The sequence below is a fragment of the Lissotriton vulgaris genome, chromosome 5 (genome assembly GCF_964263255.1).
Source record: "Lissotriton vulgaris chromosome 5, aLisVul1.2, whole genome shotgun sequence".
NCBI classification, from domain to species: Eukaryota; Metazoa; Chordata; class Amphibia; order Caudata; family Salamandridae; genus Lissotriton; species Lissotriton vulgaris.
In genome coordinates, this window is record NC_141693.1 from 1,347,100,876 (window position 1) to 1,347,122,034 (window position 21,159).

The 21,159-nt window shown below is 47.0% G+C and overlaps 1 protein-coding gene across 4 annotated transcripts in view; it reads left to right on the forward strand.

Moving 5' to 3' along the window:
• Positions 1 to 21,159, forward strand: part of SIKE1 (suppressor of IKBKE 1) — a 141,296-nt gene that overhangs the window by 22,496 nt on the left and 97,641 nt on the right. For 3 of the 4 annotated variants that reach the window (XM_086923279.1, XM_086923277.1, XM_086923278.1), the window contains exon 2: positions 20,792 to 20,952. In XM_086923279.1, the coding sequence (XP_086779405.1) occupies positions 20,794 to 20,952 (159 nt within the window). In that variant the 5' untranslated portion in view covers positions 20,792 to 20,793. Of the gene's footprint in view, positions 1 to 273; positions 342 to 20,791; positions 20,953 to 21,159 lie in introns of those variants that run through there. The other variant, XM_086923280.1, reaches the window with a different exon arrangement.

Below are 21,159 nucleotides of genomic sequence, written 5' to 3' on the forward strand. Positions count from 1 at the left end.
TTACAGACCAATATGCCTCCACTTCTTTGGGGCTGAATAAATACAATGTGGTTCCAAAATATTTAATCGAGTCGTCACCAGTCAGAATACAAATACACAGCCATAGAGTGGGACCATCAATCATTAATAACCGGGAAAGCTGAACGCTCAGTCACTGCACGTCCGTATTGTGTGTCTACTCTGGCTACCTTTTGACTTACCTTTTATTAGTCTACCCCGCTGGATCTTCATGATTGCTTTGTAAATGATGCAGCTGGTACCGCAGTGAACAGACTATTGGACTTACTGTCTTCTGTGAGAGAGGGAAACTTACTCAACTACTGCCATGCTGTAACAGTTCTGTGAGTAAGCAAAGCTTTCACTGCTGCGTTCCAAGCTGTACCTGTCTTTGATGGAGGAAGCCTTGCACAGTTTCTACCCAATGGGTGCCTGTTTTATGAAGGAATGTTTCCACTGATATTGCCCCTTCTTCTGGAACAACCAAAAATGTTTGAAAGCACTTTCATTGGGTAGTTTCTATGATTCATACCCAGGATATTCGGAGGCTTTTGTGGGACCCATGGCTTCCCAACTGGACCCGGACTTGGCAGTTCTGGCCTCTAGACAAATCTTCCAGCAGTGATGTGTCTCCAAGACCACTTGGCTTCACTTCAGCTGCAATGCAGCACTCTTCTCCGGCAACACAATGACACTTATGGTTGTAACCTTTTAGTGTAGTTCAGGAACCACAGAGCGATGAGGAAACCCCCCTTCTCTCAGCATAGATCATTCCTGGCATCACTTTCTAGGGCAGTCCATTTTCTCTCAGTGTTCTGCTCACTGGGACCACCCTGGACTTCTTCTCCAGTACAATCTCTCCTCCTTCAGGGCCACTGTGAGAAAGTGCCATCTTTCTTGCATTGGTATGCCCCCACTTTTTTCTGACTGCTGATGTGCTTTGACTGAGTGTGCCCCGGGCTCCTGCCAACCAGGTGCCCAGGGCCTGTGTTCCTTCCCTAAAAACTGTGTTGAAACAAAGTGGCATCTCTGGCCGCCTATCATCCCCTAGTAAATGGTACCCTAGGTACCCAGGGCATGGTGACCAGAGAAGACCCCTAAGGGCTGCAGCACTTATTGTGCCACCCTTAGGGGCCCTGGACCTGGGTACCCACACACTGCATTTGGCAGGGTGAGTGCCTAGGTACAGAACTAAACAAAGAGTCGACATGGCACACATCCCTGTATGCCATGCCCACAAACCCACTGCCCTGGCATACATCAGTCACCCCTCTAGCTGGGTGCCCTATGCCAGTGGTGTGGGCCCAGGTGCATGAGCCGTGTGCCCCTACAGTACCCAGGGCCATTCCTGGGCACTGTAAGTGCAGTGATGCCATTAAGAGTACATGGTGCTGGGAGGTTGTCATTACGAACTCCACAGTACCATAATGCTTACACTGAAGACTGACAAGTTTGGTACCAAACTTCTCCGCACATTAAACCCGCACTGATGCCAGTGTGAGATTTAATGTAAAATGCACCAGAGGGCATCTTAGAGATGCCCCCTGAAAACCTAACCTACAATCCACGTCTGGCTGAGTGGCTGCAGAGGCTGCCGCACAGCAGACATGTTGCTGGACCCCTGGGTAGGAGAGCCCCTGCTCTCCTGGGCCTGCAACAATGCACATCATGGGCGAGGTGCTAGGTCTCCTCCCCCAGGATGGGCAGGGGAAGTTTCAAAGGCATGCCGTCTCTGTGAGCTTCTCCAGACCATTTGCTGTACCCAGCAATACCCAGCAACCAGCCCCCACCAGTCCTCCCCCCCCCCCCCCCACTCTGGTGTGAAGACTGGCGGGAAAAACTACGTCAGGAAGTGGGGGGGGGGTGCCAGCCTGTGCCAACCCCACCCCTCAGGTGGGGGAAGATTAGGTGAAGCACGACCCCCGGGCTCCTGCCATCTTGAAGATGGGGAGCCCTGCCCAATCACAGCTAGGCTCCTGCCCCCCTCACACAGGAGAGGAGCAGGCTAGGGGGTGTACTCACCCCAGGACAGGGACCGATTGGTCCCTGTCCTTGCCCTACCTGTAACGCCCGTAAATTCAGTATTTAGGGGCTCCCTGAACCCTCCTTCCTCAGATCCCGATACGAAAAGAAGAAAGAAGATCAAGAAGAAGAAGAAGACCCGCAGGGCAGCTGCTAACAGGACGACAACAACTGACTTGGCCGCAGCCCTACCGGTCTGTTGATCCTGGAACCTGCTCCTGCTTAATCCCGGAGACTCCTGCGGACAGCAACCATGGGACATCAGTAGAGGCTCTGCTGCAACAACCCACCTGGTGCCAACCAGGAAGCTCCGGACCAGCCCACTCTGCACCCACCGAGCCCGGGCCGGGCCCAACCGAACCAAGACCACGAGGACGTCCCCTGGCGACTGGGACCCGAAGTCCAGTGCCCAAAGACCCTCCTCGACGAACCAGCCGACACCTGCAGACTCAGAACCAGGGGCCACCCCAACCGCGACTAGCCTAGGGTAAGCTTTTCCGACACCCAAAGACATCCCTGCACCCGGTGCCCTACAAACCCCTGTGCCTCCCTTTGGGATACCTACCTGTGCTCCAAGATCCCAACTTTCCTCTCGAAGTGCTGGTCACCCCTGGAGAGTCTCCGTCCCCGAGCCTGCAGCCTTTGTTCCTTTTTGACCTTTCCCATTGGATAACATTGAGCGCCCGACGGCTCAAAAGCACCCTGCACCCAGCCGCCGAGTGCCGCTGGCTCTGACCCCTGTGTCCTATCCTACTTCCCCCTTGCCGTGAGCAAGTGACCAGGAGCCCAGCTCCCACAGCCGCGTGGCCTGCTAGCCAGCAGCCACCAACCGAAGGCCCCCCTTCCCTCATTAGATATCATTGAGCCTAAATACCTCTGCACCCGGCCGCCCCTGTGCCGCTGGGAGTGAGTTAACTGTACTTACCTGACCCTGGGGGACCCCTGAGTCTATGCCCAGAACCTTAACTTCACCAACCAAGTACTCACCTAGAAACCGGTAATTTACTTACCTGCCATTGGATAACATAGACTCATTTTGACTCGAAAATTTTGTAAGTGTGAAGTTTTGAAATCTGAAAATATTGACATAAAATCAGCCAAAGTCCAAATACCGAAGTACTCATCTGTGATCAGGGGAGAAGCCAGTACTGTACCTTTCAGCCCAGTACTGAACAGCAAAATTAATCCCTAGCGGGATTACTAGTAATCTGTATTTTCTCCACAGGAACCCATTGTCTGCTTTTCTATGAAATTTCTTCTAAGTGTCTGCTTTTGAAACCTTGAAATATTCTTTAAAAATCACACGAAATACTGAAATGCAACTACCTGCTTGTTTTGAGTTAAGACCCCAGTGCTGGCCCTGGGAGACCAGTGCTGGGTTACAAAAGTAACGCAATCGTACTTTACCTGCAACCTGAATTTTCTCCCATTGAATAACATTGTCAGATTTCCATTGAAAAGTTTCTAAGTGTGAACTTTTAAAACAGCTTTATATTCATGAAAATTCACTACAGTAACAAAAACGTTTTTGCTAATCTGGTTTCAGCTTAGACCCCAGGACGGAATCTAAGATCTAGTCCTGGGACTACTAAAGTAATCTATATAGTTATCAACTGCACTTACATGTGGAAAACCCATTGAGCTCAATGCTATAGTGTGTTTTAGGATTGTGTTGCTTCCTGTCAATACTGTATTAATTGTGTGCACAAACTTTTTGCTCCTTTGCAAAAGTAATCACATGAGAGAACTCTCGGTGGAGAAGTGTGGCTCACTGATTAGAGCGGCAGACCCTGATGCAGAGGTCTGGCCCGGGACCAGTGTTCAATTCCCGACGCGGCAGGGTCCTGAGCCCAAAAATGTCCACGGACTCGATAATTATCGCCTCGGTGCCTATTCTAATCATGGGGTCCCACGCTGCAACTCTGGGCAATAGCTTGCTTAATCTCCACTACGGCGGCCCACCCGCTGCGGGATGCCTGGCTTTCACCTTGGGGATGCCCAGTAGGGGTTATCTCACAGGGAAAAAGCCAGGAAGGGTTCCCAAGGCAAGCGCCTTGATGCCTTCGGGTGATACGTGCGCTATATAAGTCGCAATACATAACAAGAGAAGTATATTTTTATAACTGTTGGTTCTAAAAATAAAACACCTATATCTGTGGATAAAAAACAATTGGCCTTGAGTTCAGTCCTTGAGTGTGTGAAACCTTTTGCTGACTGAGTGTGTTCTTCATCCTAGTCCAGTATATATAGAGCCACTTTCTCACATTGGTGGATCAGCGGTGGGATACAAACTTGCATTTGTTGGACTACTTGGTTACCATCTGATCACACGACAGAACTCATAATTTGCCTTTAGAATTCTGAAATTGGTCTTTTCTAAAAATACTAAAAGTCTGGAAGGGCCTTGCTTAAGTCCCATTAGAATTTTTGAAAAATAAAAGTCTCTACAAGCTAGGGTAGAGGGTTAGAACTGTCAAGTTAGAATGTCTCAAAAGAACCCAGCTGTTAGTGAAGAACCTGGTGGAGGAACTCAACCTCACACCTTACTTGCACTTGTACTTCAAGAAGAGGGCCCGATGCAAAGTAAAAAAAATAGCTGTAGGTTTGCATCCAACCAAACAAGGGCTCCAGGAGCTCCTGGCTGAATATGTAAAAGACCACCCCTCTGAGCAGGGTGACACCCAGCCAGAGGAAGAAGGAGTGGATGAGGAGGATGATAATGATCCCCTCATCATTCCTAGGGAAGAAGGGGTCACTGTACCCTTGACTCCAAGAGTTAGCCTTTGGGAGCCTGAGAACCACACAGGTGGACTGGGCCCCAGAGAATACATTGGGGAGAACCCCAATGGAGAGGACAACTTCTTAGCAAAGTTGGCCAAGAGATTAGACCTAGAGACCAGACTCCTGGCTCTAGAAAAAGAAAGAAAAGAGATGGGCTTAGCCCCCATCTCTGGTGGCAGCAATACCAATAGCCAGGATAGAGAGCAATCTTATGATCCTAAAATCCCCCAAAGGGATTGTCCCTAAATTTGAGGAAGATGATATCACCAAGTGGTTCACAGCCTTTGAGACGGCTTGTGATATCAGAAAACGAAAGAAACCTCTCTGGGGGGCACTTCTCTGGGAACTGTTATCTGGTAATTGCAGAGACAGGCTTCTGACCCTCTCTGGGCCAGATGCAGGGTCCTATGACCTCATGAAGAAAACTCTGAGGGATTTGGACTCACTACTGAGGAGTATAGAATTAGGTTCAGGGGGGCTCACAAAACCCAGACCCAATCCTGGATAGATTTTGTAGACTACTCAGTAAAGACACTGGATGGTTGGTTAACTGGACACAATGTGCATGATTATACTGGACTTTATAATTTGTTTATGAAGGAACACATTTTGAGTAATTGCACAAATGAAAAGTTGCATCAGCATTTGGAAGACCTAGGTCTAATTTCTCCCCAAGAATTGGGAAAGAAGGCAGACCACTGGGTCAAGACTACGGTGACAAGGACTGCCACTGGGGGTGACCAAAAGAAAGTGGTACCCTAGAGGGAACTGAACCCATGGAGCTTGAGCCTTACCAGGTTGGACTCCTGGGCCCAGGGGGACCCACTAGGGAAGAGCTGTGCCAGGGCCAGCGAGAATGCCTTACTCTTGAGAGCCTGAGGCAGCAAGCTGTTTCAGAAGCCACGGGAAGTCAGTGGTACTCACAGAGCTTATTGGAAAGAGGGATTACTGTATGCTGAGGCAAGAGACCCCAAACCTGTAGCTACCAGGAGGGTGGTAGTGCCACAGAAGTACAGGGAGTTCCTCCTAACTTAAGCTCATGACATCCCCCTAGCTGGACTTCTGGGGCAGACCAAGACTTGGGAAAGGCTAGTTAGCCATTTCTATGGGCCCCAGATGAACCAAAAAGTGAAGGAGTTTGTGAGCTCTTGTGTTACCGGTTAGGCCAGTGGCAAGACAGGTGGCAAACCAAAGGCCCCCCTGATACCACTACCAGTGGTGGGGGTACCTTTTGAAAGGGTAGGTGTGGGCATTGTAGGTCCACTGGAACCTCCCACAGCCTCAGGGAACAAATTCATTCTAGTAGTAGTGGATCATGCTACTAGGTACCCTGAGGCAATTCCCCTTAGGGTGACTACAGCTCCTGCAGTTGCTAAGGCCCTCCTGGGTGTCTTCACCAGGGTAGGGTTTTCTAAGGAGGTGGTTTCAGACGGGGTTCCAACTTCATTTCTGCTTACCTGAAACATATGCGGAAGGAGTGTGGGGCCCTGTACAAATTCACTACCCCCTACCACCCACAAACCAATGGTCTTGTTGAGAGGTTCAAGAAGACATTGAAATGGATGATTATGGGACTCCCTGAAAAACTCAAAAGGAGATGGGATGTCCTGTTGCCATGCCTGCTTTTTGCTTATAGGTAAGTGCCTCAGAAGGGAGTGGGGTTTTCACCCTTTGAGCTTCTGTTTGGCCACCCTGTAAGGGGACCACTTTGTCTTGTGAAAGAGGGTTGGGAGAGGCCTCTCCAAGAGCCCAAACAAGACATTGTGGACTTTATGTTGCTTGGCCTAAGGTCCAGAATGGCTGAGTACATGGATAAGGCATCCAAAAATCTTGAGGCCAGCCAGGAGCTGCAGAAGCACTGGTATGACCAAAAAGCTGCCATGGTTGAATTTCAACCTGGGTTTTGGAGCCAGGGGCACCAAGGCTCTCCAAGACAGATGGAGTGGCCCTTACCCTATCCTGGTGAAAAAGAGTGAGGTCACTTACTTAGTGGACCTTGGCACCAGCAGGACACCCAAAAGGGTTATCCATATGAACCGCCTCAAACTCTACAATGACAGGGCTGACCTCATCATGCTGCTGGTGACTGATGAGAAACAGGAAGCAGAGAGTGAGCCTCTCCCTGATCTCCTCCCTTCCAGCTCAAAAGATGGGTCAGTGGATGGAGTTGTCTTTTCAGACACCCTCACTCCCCAACAGCAGGCTGACTGCAAGCAAGTCTTGCAACAGTTTGCTAGCCTCTTTTCCTTGACCCCTGGTCTGACCAGATGGTGTACCCATGATGTGGACACTGGTGACAGTAACCCTGTCAAAAACAAGATCTATCGACAATCAGACCAAGTCAAGAAAAGCATCAAAGCTGAAGGCAGCAAAATGCTGGAGCTAGGGGTGATTGAACCTTCTGAGAGCCCCTGGGCTAGCCCAGTGGTTCTGGTCCCCAAACCTAATCAACAGGGTGGAAAGAGAGAGATGAGGTTCTGTGTGGACTATAGAGGGCTCAACTCTGTCACCAAAACAGATGCTCACCACATTCCAAGAGCAGATGAGTTGATAGACACACTAGGGGCAGCCAAATTCCTAAGCACCTTTGAATTAACTGCAGGGTACTGGCAAATTGGCATGGCCCCAGGAGCCAAAGAGAAAACAGCATTCTTTACCCCTGATGGGCACTATCAGTTTACTGTGATGCCTTTTGGGTTAAAGAACTCCCCTGCCACCTTCCAGAGTTTGGTGAACCAAGTCCTGACTGGGTTGGAATCCTTCAGTGCAGCCTATCTTGATGATATTGCTGTCTTTTGCTCCACCTGGCAGGATCACATGATCCACCTTGGGAAGGTTCTACAAGCCCTGCAATCTGCAGGACTGACTATCAAGGCATCCAAATGCCAGATAGGGCAGGGCACTGTGGTGTACTTGGGCAACCTTATTGGTGGAGGCCAGGTCCAACCCTTACAGCCCTAGATCCAGAGCAGCCTGGACTGGGCAACTCCAACCACCCAGACCCAAGTCAGGGCATTCCTTGGCTTGACTTGATACTACAGCAGGGCTCGACAAATCTGAAAAATTGTGCTAGTCCTGCAAGTCTAGTAACTTGGAAGATCCCCTCGACCCAACTGTAACCTACTTGACCTCGGTCTCTGAAAACAGAGCAAAAGTGACAAGTTAACAAGATTTAAAGGCATCTTTATTGCCCAGTCCCTTTGTGAGCAATAAAAATGCCTTTAAATCTTGTTATCTTGTCACTTTTGCTCCGTTTTCAAAGACAGAGGCCAAAAGTTAGTTTGTCATCCTACTCGCCAGAAAGGGCGAGTAGGACCTAAAAATAGCTCGTCCTCATCCATTCTCCCTCGCAAATGCGAGCGGGCGAGTGTATTTGTCGAGCTCTGTACAGGAAGTTTGTGAAGGTATATGGGTCCATTGTGACTCTCCTCACCGAACTCACCTCCAACAAAATGCCCAAGAAAGGGAACTGGAGTGTTAGCTGCCTAAAGGCTTTTGACACCCTGAAAGAAGCAATGTGCTCAGCACCCATTCTAAAAGCACCAGACTACTCCAAGCAGTTCATAGTGTAGACTGATGCCTCAGAGCTGGGGATAGGAGCGGTCCTCTCCCAGATCAATGAGGAAGGCCAAGACCAACCTGTTGCTTTTATAAGCAGGAGGCTACTCCCCAGAGAGCAGTGTTGGAGTGCCATTGAGAGGGAGCCTTTGCTGTAGTTTCGTCCCTAAAGAAGTTGAGGCCCTACCTGTTTGGAACTCACTTCTGGTTCAAACTGATCACAGACCTCTCAGATGGCTAATGCAGATGAAGGGGGAAAATCCCAAACTACTGAGATGGTCCATCTCCCTACAGGGTATGGACTTTGAAGTGGAACACCGACCAGGGACTGCCCATGCCAACGCAGATGGACTTTCCAGGTTCCACTTAGACAATGAAGACTCCCTAGGGCAAGGTTTGTCTCATCACCTTTCGTTTGGGGAGGGGGTGGGGGGGGGGGGGGGGTTGTGTGAGAAAGTGCCATCTTTCTTGCATTGGTATGCCCCCACTTTTTTCTGACTGCTGATGTGCTTTGACCGTGTGTGCCCTGGGCTCCTGCCAACCAGGTGCCCAGGGCCTGTGTTCCTTCCCTAAAAACTGTGTTGAAACCAAACCCAATTGGCATCTCTGGCCACCTATCAGCCCCTAGTAAATGGTACCCTAGGTACCCAGGGCATGGTGACCAGAGAAGACCCCTAAGGGCTGCAGCACTTATTGTGCCACCCTTAGGGGCCCTGTACCTGGGTACCAACACACTGCCTTTGGCAGGGTGAGTGCCTAGGTACAGAACTAAACAAAGAGTCGACATGGCACACATCCCTGTATGCCATGCCCACAAACCCACTGCCCTGGCATACATCAGTCACCCCTCTAGCTGGGTGCCCTATGCCAGTGGTGTCGGCCCAGGTGCATGAGCCCTGTGCCCCTACAGTACCCAGGGCCATTCCTGGGCACTGTAAGTGCAGTGATGCCATTAAGAGTATATGGTGCTGGGAGGTTGTCATTACGAACTCCACAGTACCATAATGGCTACACTGAAGACTGACAAGTTTGGTACCAAACTTCTCAGCACATTAAACCAACACTGATGCCAGTGTGAGATTTAATGTAAAATGCACCAGAGGGCATCTTAGAGATGCCCCCTGAAAACCTAACCTACAATCCACGTCTGGCTGAGTGGCTGCAGAGGCTGCCACACAGCAGACATGTTGCTGGACCCCTGGGTAGGAGAGCCCCCGCTCTCCTGGGCCTGCAACAATGCACATCCTGGGCGAGGTGCTAGGTCTCCTCCCCAAGGATGGGCAGGGGAAGCTTCAAAGGCATGCCGCCTCTGTGAGCTTCTCCAGACCATTTGCTGTACCCAGCAACCAGCCCCCACCAGTCCTGCCCCCCACTCTGGCGGGAAGACTGGCGGGAAAAACTACGTCGGGAAGGGGGGTGTCAGCCTGTGCCAACCCCACCCCTCAGGTGGGGGAGACTAGGTGAAGCACGACCCCGGGCTCCTGCCATCTTGAAGATGGGGAGCCCTGCCTGCAGTGCCCAAAGACCCTCCTCGGCGAACCAGCCGACGCCTGCAGACTCAGAACCAGGGGCCACCCCAACCGCGACCAGCCGAGGGTAATCTTTTCCGACACCCAAATACGCCCCTGCATCCGGCGCCCTACAGCCCCCTGTACCTCCCTTTGGGGTACCTACCTGTGCTCCAAGATCCCAACTTACCTCTCGAAGTGCTCGTCGCCCCTGTAGAGTCTCCGTACCCGAGCCTGCAGCCTCTGTTCCTTTTTGACCTTTCCCATTGGATAACATTGAGCGCCCGACGGCTCAAAAGCACCCTGCACCCAGCCGCCCGAGTGCCGCTGGCTGTGACCCCTGTGTCCTATCCTACTCCCCCCCCCCCCCCCTTGCCCAGAGCAAGTGACCAGTAGCCCAGCTCCCACAGCCGCGTGGCCTGCTAGCCAGCAGCCACCAACCGAAGGCCCCCCTTCCCTCATTGGATATCATTGGGCCTACCTACCTCTGCACGCGGCCGCCCCTGTGCCGCTGGGAGTGAACTAACTTTACTTACCTGACCCTAGGGGACCCCTGAGTCTATGCCCAGAACCTTAACTTCACCAACCAAGTACTCACCTGGAAACCGGTAATTTACTTACCTGCTATTGGATAACATTGACTCATTTTGACTCGAAAATTTTGTAAGTGTGAAGTTTTGAAATCTGAAAATATTGCCATAAAATCAGCCAAAGTCCGAATTCCGAAGTACTCGCCTGTGATCAGGGGAGAAGCCAGTACTGTGCCTTTCAGCCCAGTACTGAACCGCAAAAGTAATCCCTAGCGGGGTTACTAGTAATCTGTATTTTCTCCATAGGAACCCATTGTCTGCTTTTCTATGAAAAGCAAAAAATTTTAAGTGTCTACTTTTGAAACCTTGAAATATTCTTTAAAAATCACACGAAATACTGAAACGCAATTACCTGCCTGTTTTGAGTTAAGACCCCAGTGCTAGCCCTAGGAGACCAGTGCTGGGTTACCAAAGTAACGCGATCGTACTTTACCTGCAACCTGAATTTTCTCCCATTGAATAACATTGTCAGATTTCCATTGAAAAGTTTCTAAGTGTGAACTTTTAAAACCGCTTTATATTCATGAAAATTCACTACAGTAACTAAAACGTTTTTGCTAATCTGGTTTCCGCTTAGACCCCAGGACGGAATCTAAGATCTAGTCCTGGGACTACTAAAGTAATCTATATAGTAATCAACTGTACTTACATGTGGAAAACCCATTGAACTCAATGCTATAGTGTGTTTTAGGATTGTGTTGCTACCTGCCAATACTGTATTAATTGTGTGCACGAACTTTATTGCTCCTTTGCAAAGTAACTACATGAGAGTACTCATAACAAGAAAAGTATATTTTTATAACTGTTGGTTCTAAAAATAAAACACCTATATCTGTGGATATAAAAACAATTGGCTTGAAGTTCAGTCTTTGAGTGTGTGAAACCTTTTGCTGACTGAGTGTGTACAACAAATGCTTTACACTGTCCTCTGATACTGCCTTACTGCTTGACCAAGCTACCACTTTGGAGAGTAAGGTCAGTTCTGACTTTAACCTCTGTTATACCTCTGGGGTTGGTGGACTCTATATACACTGTACTTCATCCTAGTCCAGTATATATAGAGACACTTTCTCACAGCCACAAACCCTGGTCAGCCAGCAGTCCTTTAAGTACTCTGCTGAGCACTCCCTTCCTTGATCATAAAGAACCTGAAACTGGAACAAAATTGGGTGGTTTGGGACCCACTTAAATGCATATTTTGTCGACCGGGGATATGGTTTCAGACCCAATTTGGGTTGGTTCTTTTGAAAATCTCATCTTCAGACAACTAGACAGCAGCAGCTGGCAATGTAACTGGTTGTAGGCAGGAGTATGCAAACCAACATTAAACGTGATTTTGCTGCACCTGGTGGCCATCACCTTTCACATAAAAGCAGAACTTTACACAGGTGTACTCCTTAGTCTGAATTCTATCAAATGAAAAAATGTCTGGTCACACTACAAATTCACAAAACATGATATGCTGCTACTGCTACTTAATATGATACACCCAAGGCATAGATGGACATTAGTCTACTGAATATTATGAGGGCATGCTTTGTTTGCCCTTCCTGGTCACAAGAAAGGTCTGGCTCTTGCATTACCAAAGACCGGTCTAGGCCTCTGTGCAAATGCTAGGTTAGCGAGACACCTGAAGCAAATTGTCAGAATACCAGTTCCACATGCAGTAATGCATTCAGGGCAGGGGAATATGCTGGTGTACCATGTAGGGGATATTCCTGTTGCAACACGGATCCTGTATAGGTGTGGGAGGAAAAAAACTTAGCACTAGTAAGTCTATTTTTTGGGCAGACCTCTGCCTAATCTTTGTCTTTGTGACCTACAGCACAGTACCTTTGGCGCTAGAAATCAAAATCACCATCGAAGTCCCTAAAATGAGTAGAACAGGGGGTTTACTCCCACAGCATTTAGCTGCCGGGAGCAAGCAGAGGCGCGCAGCCTGCCATCTGTTGTGGAACATGTTTAATTTCATGACCATGCAGCTTTCTTTACATGGGGGTCTCTAGTTGGCACAGGTAGGTACTTGTGACCAATAGGGACCCTCTCCTCTAGTCAGGATAAGGGGATTACACTCCTAAAATAACCCCTTCTCACCCCCTTGGGAGCTTGGCACGAGCAGCAAGGCTTTATCTCAGAGGCGTTGTAAGTTAAGCATTTGTGACCACATACAGTAACCCAGTGACAACACTACAAATGGACACCACACAAGGTTTTATATAAAAAATAAGTATATTTTATATAGGGTTACCACAAGACCAATAAACGACAAAAAGAATCCACAGTACTATTAGATTTCAAGAGTTCTGGTTAAGAGGCTTAGTTCAAGGTTCTGTGCGAGTCAGTAGCCCGGTCTGGCTACAGCGTTGTTGAAATAACACAGAGTCTAGCAAATCCGGCGGACCGCGTCGGTATGGGCCCACTCAAATGTCGACAGACTCAGTCACAGTACCTTTTACTTGAGGCGGCCAGCACGGATGTGCGAGCCGGTTCCTGTGTTCGTCTTGGTGCAGAAAGGAAGCATTGCAGGACGCGTTGTCCCTCAATGCGGTGCAGGCAGCGGCCCGTTGACAGTCGGTGGATCCAAGGAGTGTGTTGCAGGGCGAGACAGTGCTTCGATGCGGTGCTTGCAGCTTGCGGTGCGGTGACCGAGCCAGAGTTTGGGAGCTGGCATCAATCAGTCCGGACAGCGGTGCGAGTCGGGGCGGACTCCGAGTCAGCAGCAGTGACCGCGTCGGTCAAACCAGTACGAGTCGGTGTAGCGAGGCATTGCACGTCGCGGTGTCCACCAGTCGTGGTGCAGGCAACGGCTCGGTGACGTCATCAGGACGGAGTCAGTGAATTCAGAGCTTGCATTGTTCAAGGCGGACGTTGCTTGATGCGGTGCCTACAGGACACCGGGCCGGTCGTGAGAGTTGGTCACAGCTCCCTGCCTCTGTAGCCACTGAAACAGCGTTTCCAGCAGCAATTCACAAATGCTGGTGAAGTCCACTGGTCCTGGGACTTTGGTCAGGGGGTATGCTCTCTTCCAAGCAGAGGACACTGGAGACACTGAGGGCAGTGAGGAAATGAAATGTTGGGGGTTTGGCAAGTATACCTGAACGCCAGCCCTCAGAAAGGAGTAGAAGCTGGTGGAGGAAAAGAGCTGCAGCCACAAAGGCCCAATTCTGATCTCAAGGGGTCCTTGTGCATAGTTACAGCCCCGTTCTTCCCAAAGTGAAAATGAGGAAATTAACTGTGAGGACTGAAAAGTGGAAGGTAGAGATGGGGCCCTGAAGCAAGAGGATTTAGAGACCACAGTCTTCATCCCCACTGGTGATATGGATGCAAGAGTTTTGCTTGTCCACTGATCATGGAAGATCCCACTTGTGCTCCATCAGTTAGAGCATGCGTCTACTATCAGGTGTGGAAGAGTTTGGGCTCAGAAGCAGAAGCCTTTTTAGGTTTTGCCTGTACAGTACTTGCGAAATGTCTTGTAATGAAAAAAGGTGTGTAATGATTAAAAGGAGCTTAGTGCCCGCCCATTACTTACCTTTACTAACCATTGGTTGACTCCCATGTTGCTCTCGTTTCCTTGCCAAGGGCAGCACCACCTCTTTGCCTTCAGCTTCCACCTGGAGCTTCATGCCAATTAGAATTACTTTATTGTACAGTTAGTTAAAACTCACAATATAAAACTTCCATAGTTAAAATCGTTTTAAAGCTTAAATACACATATATTATTAGAAGAAAAAAAAGGTGATTAAAACCCTGTTTAGTCCTCATTCTCGTTTGCATTGTCTGTAGTCCATCTATAGATTTGAAAATGTGACTCAATGTGCTGGTGCGTGCTTTGACTTGTCGGGACCTTTGCGGACTGTTTCTTAGTTAGCAGGTTGATGAGTACTGTTGGTCACCACGCCATGTGATTGGTTCATACGTCTTGTGGACACAATGTCAAAGAACTTCGTCAGTCTACAATTTAGATGGACCTCTTCAGGTTTAAAGCATATCAACACAGCTTCCCTGCAGCTTGTTGTACCTTTTTGTTTCCAGAGTGATCGAAGTAGGGCGCGCCTTATGTCTATCAGGTTAGGGCAGATGCAGATTATATGTAATAAATCCTCATTCCCTGATCCGCAGAGTCGGCAAAGATGTTCTTCTGGCCTCCTTTTCCATGGTGCCAAGTGAGGTAGGTTTGGTAGGATTCCGAAACGCAGGTTTAGAAATGTATCTTTTATCTTCCGCATGACACCCATTTTCAGGTATTCCTGCGGTTTCAGGGCATTGTAATCTTTCAGCGCTGCCCATCCGTATGCCCTCTTGGCCAGGGTTTCTTTGTCTTCAATAGATTATATCAGTTTAGTAACTTTTTATACCACCTTTTTGATAGTGTTATTGTCAGTCGATGACTCCCAAAGGCTGGTTAAATCCAGAAGTTCAGAAGTTTAGAAGGTATTTCTTAGCGGGTGAGTTTGATCATATTGACAGTTCTATCCATAGATGAGCGTTTAGGGTACCTTGCTCCGCGCCTTTGATTTTGCACCAGCATTTTATATAAGCGCCTCTTCTCTCCACCGTTTGTTTTTGGATGCCGAATTCAAGGCGGATTTGGGCAGGAGATACATAGTTTGGCAGATGAAAAATTGCCCTGTATGCTCTACTGATTGTTTTGTCTAGCGCGTTACCGTCTTTCCCTTGCATGGGTTCACTACCGTATGTAAGCATGTGCTGCAGGCGTGCTCTAATCACCTTTAGGAGGGGGTCAAATGATCGATCAGGGAGAACTTTCTTTAACGGCTTCATTGAGAATTGGAATGTAGTGCCCTTACGTGCAATGGCCTCTAGCTGGGGTTTGAACGAGCCTCTGCTGTCTAATAATACGCCATGGTATTTATAGTTGGTGACTCGATCCAACCTCTGTCCGTCCAAGGACCATGCCAGTTTCTTTGTTTTGTTGTAATTTCCTGACATAACCTTGGATTTGTTTAAGTTAATTTTCAAAGCGTTGTTTGTTGAAAATGTATTAGTGGTATCCAAGAGGTGTTGCAGTCCAATTGGGGACCGACTTATTAAGACGAAGTCATCAGCGTAAAGGAGGTTTGATAGCGAGGTGTCTCCCAGACGTGTCGCATGTGAGTTGGTTTTGTCCAATTCTCCGGGCAAGTCTGCGAGGAAAAGGTTAAACAACATGGAGCTTCATGCGTGTCCCTCCTGTGGAGCCTGGACCAATTACTGCTTCCTGTCTGTGCGTGCACCTGCAGAGGTACTTTAAACATTTTAAAGTGCAACTCCATCAGAGTCCATTGTTTTACATTCTGTCTCTGCCCGCCCAATGCCCCTGCCTGCTGCTTGCCCTATTTTCCTCCACCACCTCCTGCCCTTCGCTGCCTGCCCTCACTCACATCATTGCTTGCTCTGTCTACATATTCCAGTTCCATGTGACTGCTTTTCCCTTTAATGCTTGCCTCCCCCATAGCCGCCTCCAATTGTCCTTTATTGCTTGTTACGATCTCAGCGTCTTTCTCATTGTCATCAAAATCTGTGTGTTAATGCACTTTCTTCATTTTTAAGTGCTTCAGGTAACTGTGTTGGTTAACTGTAGAGCGATATACTCTTACTTTCGTCCAAATCTGTTCGGAAGAGGTTTGACATTTTGTGAGCAAACTCATGACTAGGGGTAGTTGAAGTTCAAGCAGATGCAGGAGACGGTCCTTGGTCGCCCCTCCCCGTTTCTGTTCGAGTTGATTTGAAGGTCAGTGTCAGCTGGCAGGGATCGGAGGTATGGGGGGGGGGGTTAGGACGCGGGGGAAGCGGGTATAAAAATATTTAAAATAAAAAGGTACCTTCTTGCCGCTTCCTTGCTGTGTTTCTCCTCCGTAGTACTCCCTCTCTCTGCCTCAACAGGAGGCACACCCAGGCTCCCAGTCAGCCAATCACAACGCTGCCTTAGCAGCATTTTGATTAGTCTGAGCACCGTGTTTCGGCACTTACGCTGACAGGGAGCCTGGGCATGTTCTTCATGCAGGCTGTACTGCAGCCTGCATGGAGAACATGCAAAATGAGCAAGACTGTTTTGGGCAGCCCTAGAGGGTTGGCCAAGCAGTCATTGAGCACTTAGGAAGGTGTTACCACTCCTCCCCTGCCCCACCGCCTCACGCAAAGCTGCAGAAGTAGAAGAAAATAAAATGATAATAACGCAAGTTATTATAATTTTATTTTCCCTTTGTTTTGCTGCAGAAAAACAGTAGGGCAGTGCTCCTCCACCTTAGCGGAGTATCCACCACTGGTCAGAGTAGTCGTTTCCGTTTTCTTTGGGTTTCCGTTGTAAGTTTTCAGTGGAAGATGGGTCTGTCCATCTTTAGAGATTTACGTCAGTTTCCACGCCGGTGTTGTGCGTTGTTTTCTTCCCATGTGTCGGGCTATATACGAACTTCTACACATACAATCAAATCAGTCTCGGCTTGGCAATGGAAATATTTGAAAAACCATGGCTACTGGCTATTGGCACTGGTCTAGAGCACAGAGCAGAAACTTGCATGAGGAATGGTGGCAATGAGTCGCCTCCTCTAGCTGTACCAGGGCTCGAAAAATCCCCAAAATGGTACTAGTCCTGCAAGACTAATACCTTAAAAATGTCCTCGACCTAACTGCACCTCCGTCTCTGAAAGTGGAGTAAATGTGACAAGATAACAAGATTTAAAGGCATCTTTATTGCTCATTAACTTTGTGAGCAATAAAAATGCCTTTAAATCTTGTTATCTTGTCACATTTGCTCCGTTTTCACAGACAGAGGACAACAGTTGTTTTGTTTACCTACTTGCCAGAACGGCGAGTAGGACCTAAAAACAGCTCGACCGTGTTAAATTTAGCTCGACTATGCGAGCGGTCGAGTGGAATTTTCGAGCCCTGTGTACTTATTGTGGTTTTTATAGTGCGGACTGTAGTTTTTATTTTTTTTACCTGCCTTAGACGTAATTGGTTTGCATCTTGTGTGCTGTTGAAGTTAGCAGCTCTGTTTATTGAGTGATGGTGGGGTTTATTTTCTGCCCCAGGCCCACTACAGGCCATTGCGTCTGAAACTACAAGCACATACAACAGAGTTGTATTCTATCGGATCTGATCCAAACACTCTTTGTGTGCATGAGCCTCCTGAACTTCAGGCACTTCGCAATGTTTTTAGTGAGATTGACCATTGAGTGTTGTGTAGACCGTGTTGCCTGTTTTTAAATCTGCTTATTTTAATAGCATTGACACGCAGCGTGCTAGGCAATGTAGGTAGGATGGTTGCCACACCTTGCTTTGAGAAGAGATAAGTGAATTATACCGGTTTGTTTCAGAATAGTATCTGTCATCCTAAATTGTGCCAAGTCAAATAACCGCTCTTCTAAAGCAGTGTATATGCCTTGGAGTTGTAAGGCATGTTATTTATTTTGCATTTCTAATACAGTATGGGATGCAAAACTATATATACCAGAATGCAAAGGGAAACTGGAAACTACACCCTTAACGTGGTCTCTTGGTTCCTTAACTACACCCTTAACCTGCTCTCTGTTTTCTTTTGCACTCTTCTCTGAACTCATTCTGATGGGCCAGCCATTGAATCAGCTCGCATCCATGAGTCAGGAGTTCATACTTTGTTGGTTTATGTGCAATTTAAAACATTTTTATTAGTTCGGTTTCTTTTGTAAATGAGAAAAAGCATTGACAAAGCCAAGAGGTTTTGCCTATGCAAGATCTGTTGGCTTTTTCTATGCTTTTAAGACATATTACACAACAGCGGTTGTGCAGTATGGCTTAAAGATTTTAAGAAGCGATAGGAATGCTGGCCAGCTTCTTGGCAAGCTGCACCTGATTTCCAGTTCACATTTGAATGCGGGATTGCTCGTCTCCCCACCCACACTTCCTGTGCGACCTTCTGACTGCAGCAGCACACAGTGCAGTAAAGCAGTAAATACCTTCTGCGACTGTCTGCCAGCGTTCAGTGAAATACTGTATTTGTTCGATATTTCTCTTCTTAGGGCGACCATAAAGCTTTCCATCTCTTATGCCTCACTTTAACAAAATAAACCGTCAAAACAACGTGCTATGGCGCAGCTAGCATTGACTGCGTGATGACACCTTTTTGTTTACTTTAAGCCCTGTTGCATTGCAGCCCGCCATGCTGTGCAACATTATGAAAAAACATCGTCAATGCCAATATGTATTGCATAGGCGAAACCTATTAACTTTGCCAATGTTTGTTAAGTACCCCGGGACACTGCTTCTAGTTGCGATAGCAAGATTGTCGTAAACTATAGGTCAAAGAGTAGTAGTAGACCATACTTTCTCTCTTGCCTCTTTTTAAGAGGGACAAGACTTAAAGCTAACTATATTTACTCTCCCCTCACTATCAGACAGGCACCAGGTGGTTGAACAGAGGTTAAACAGAGGAAGTCAAATTAGTAAGTGGAGGCAGTAGTGTGGTCCCAGGCAAGTATTCTCTTTGCTTTAATTATCTTAGGAGGGCCAGGTTTGGCAGCACTCCCAGACTGACTTCCTCAAGATAAGGTGCTTTTTGAGGAATGGCTACATGGAAAAGGGAATGAGGAGCATGCAATCTTGAAAGTGAATACATATATACATCATACCTCCTCCCAGCAGAACAAAGGGTATCTAAGGGATTGAGAACAAGAACTGAGCAAGCAGCATTCTCTCTAAGACTGTTAAAATAAAATACTGAGGACTCGTTAGTTGACTAAAAGCACAGCAGACCGCTCTGGTGTGGTGGTGAAGGCACATTATTTTATGTTTTTTGGAAATGTCCGTCACTTATATAAAATATAGGCATAATGTACTGGGAATGGCAAGTGTGATGTTGGACGTTGTTTTAACTCAAGATTCCAAAGTGGTTCTGCTGGGTCTGCCAGTGGCTGGTTGCTTTGGGGCAGGAATGTTCGAAAGATTGGAGTGAGTTTCTTGCATGTCTAACTGCTGAAGTCATTGAATTCACCTGCTCACCTACCTCACAGCATTTTATGCATAGGTTCCGATTTGGGACAAGTTGTTCCAAGGTCATGAGGCTTCATTTTCTCTCCATTTGTTAAAAAACAAATTTAACTGTAGAGCTAGAAAAATCATAACAATTTTACCAGACCTGCAGGTCAAGTAACATAAATAATCTACTCAACCTAACATTAATGTACTTGACCCGTGAACTGGTCTCAAATTGTGTGAACCTAGGCAAAAATGTTGTCCTATGGAGCCGCCTTTTTCTTTATCACATAAGGGAGCACCTTCAAATATGCAAGTTAACTATTTCTGCTGTACAAAAAAAACGTTTTATTTACTAGACTAAATGTTTGCTCCATGTATATCAACCCTTTATTCCTGGCTTGCCTTTTAATTCACTAATAGTATTGTTATCTTTGCAGGAGCAATAATAATTCCCAGTTCATGTTTAAAAACGAACTTTTCAAAAATATATTACCAAAGCATGATGTGGTAGTGCATTGCCATTTACAGATAGCATACTTTCCATTGAAATGGGCACAACTTTCCCACTAACATGTAGTTTTACTGATAATAGTTCATAAACAATTTTTGGAAATTTGGGTTCAGTAAAAATATTTAAAATGTGCACATCACCAAGTAAAGTGTTATTTGTTTTGATCCTATTAAAATATTTTTTTCACCACGGGATTACCAAAATGGGTCTTCATAACTAGTGAAATATATTTGAAATGTTTGAACAGTTCACTTAGCTATTTTAGTGTTGTTAGAAAAAAGTGTGACATCTTGCAGCCTTTCATTTAACATGCTTTGCACAGTTCACTTTACAAAATCCTCTAACTTAAGCCACAGAATGAAAAATAAATGTAATAAGATAAGCTGACTTTTGACCTGTCTCTGAATGCCAGCAAATGTGACGAGAGAATAAGATTTAATGGTATTTCTATTGCTCTTTCACTTTGTGAGCAATAAAGATGCATGTAATTCTTGTTATCTTGTCACGTTTGCTCTGCATTCAGAAACAGAGGTCAAAAGTCAGTTTCTCTTCCCTGGAGTTTGAGTGTTCTCAACTCAAAGGGCGAGAAGTCCCTAAAAATAGCTCCTCTTTAAAAAATCTTGCTCCACAGTGCCAGTGGATTTTTTGAGCCCTGTAACCTAAAATGATCACCATGCCTAAAATGTGTGAAAGGAATCGCTGCCATGACCTCATTGATGAAGAAGAAACAACTGCTACACACTGTTATTTGGGTGCTCAAGAAACCATAACAAGAATTGTTGCTGAAAGCTTTAACGTTTAGCTGTCTTCTCCAAACTGTTACTGAAACAAATGTTGCTTGTACTTGCATACCCATTGCTGTTTATCTGTAGCCATGACCTGCACAATAGAAAAGATCTTGGCTGATGCAAAGACACTACTCGAAAGATTGAAAGATCATGATAATGCGGCCGAGTCGCTCATTGATCAGTCTACGGTTTTACATCAGAGGATGGAAGCTAAGAAGGATGTTGGGACTAACATGTCTGAAAAGGTAACCAAATGTACTCTTTTCTGTTTAATTTTTCATGTTGTATATTCACTTAAGGAAGAAATGCGCCTTATTTTGCACACAGGAAACCTTATTGAGGGTTCAGGTTCTAATTCATTGTGACTGATATTGAGAGTTTGGCAGTTGGTGAGCTTGGCAAGAATTTGCCAACACTGACCTATGTAAAGACACACTGCTAGTTTGCACTTT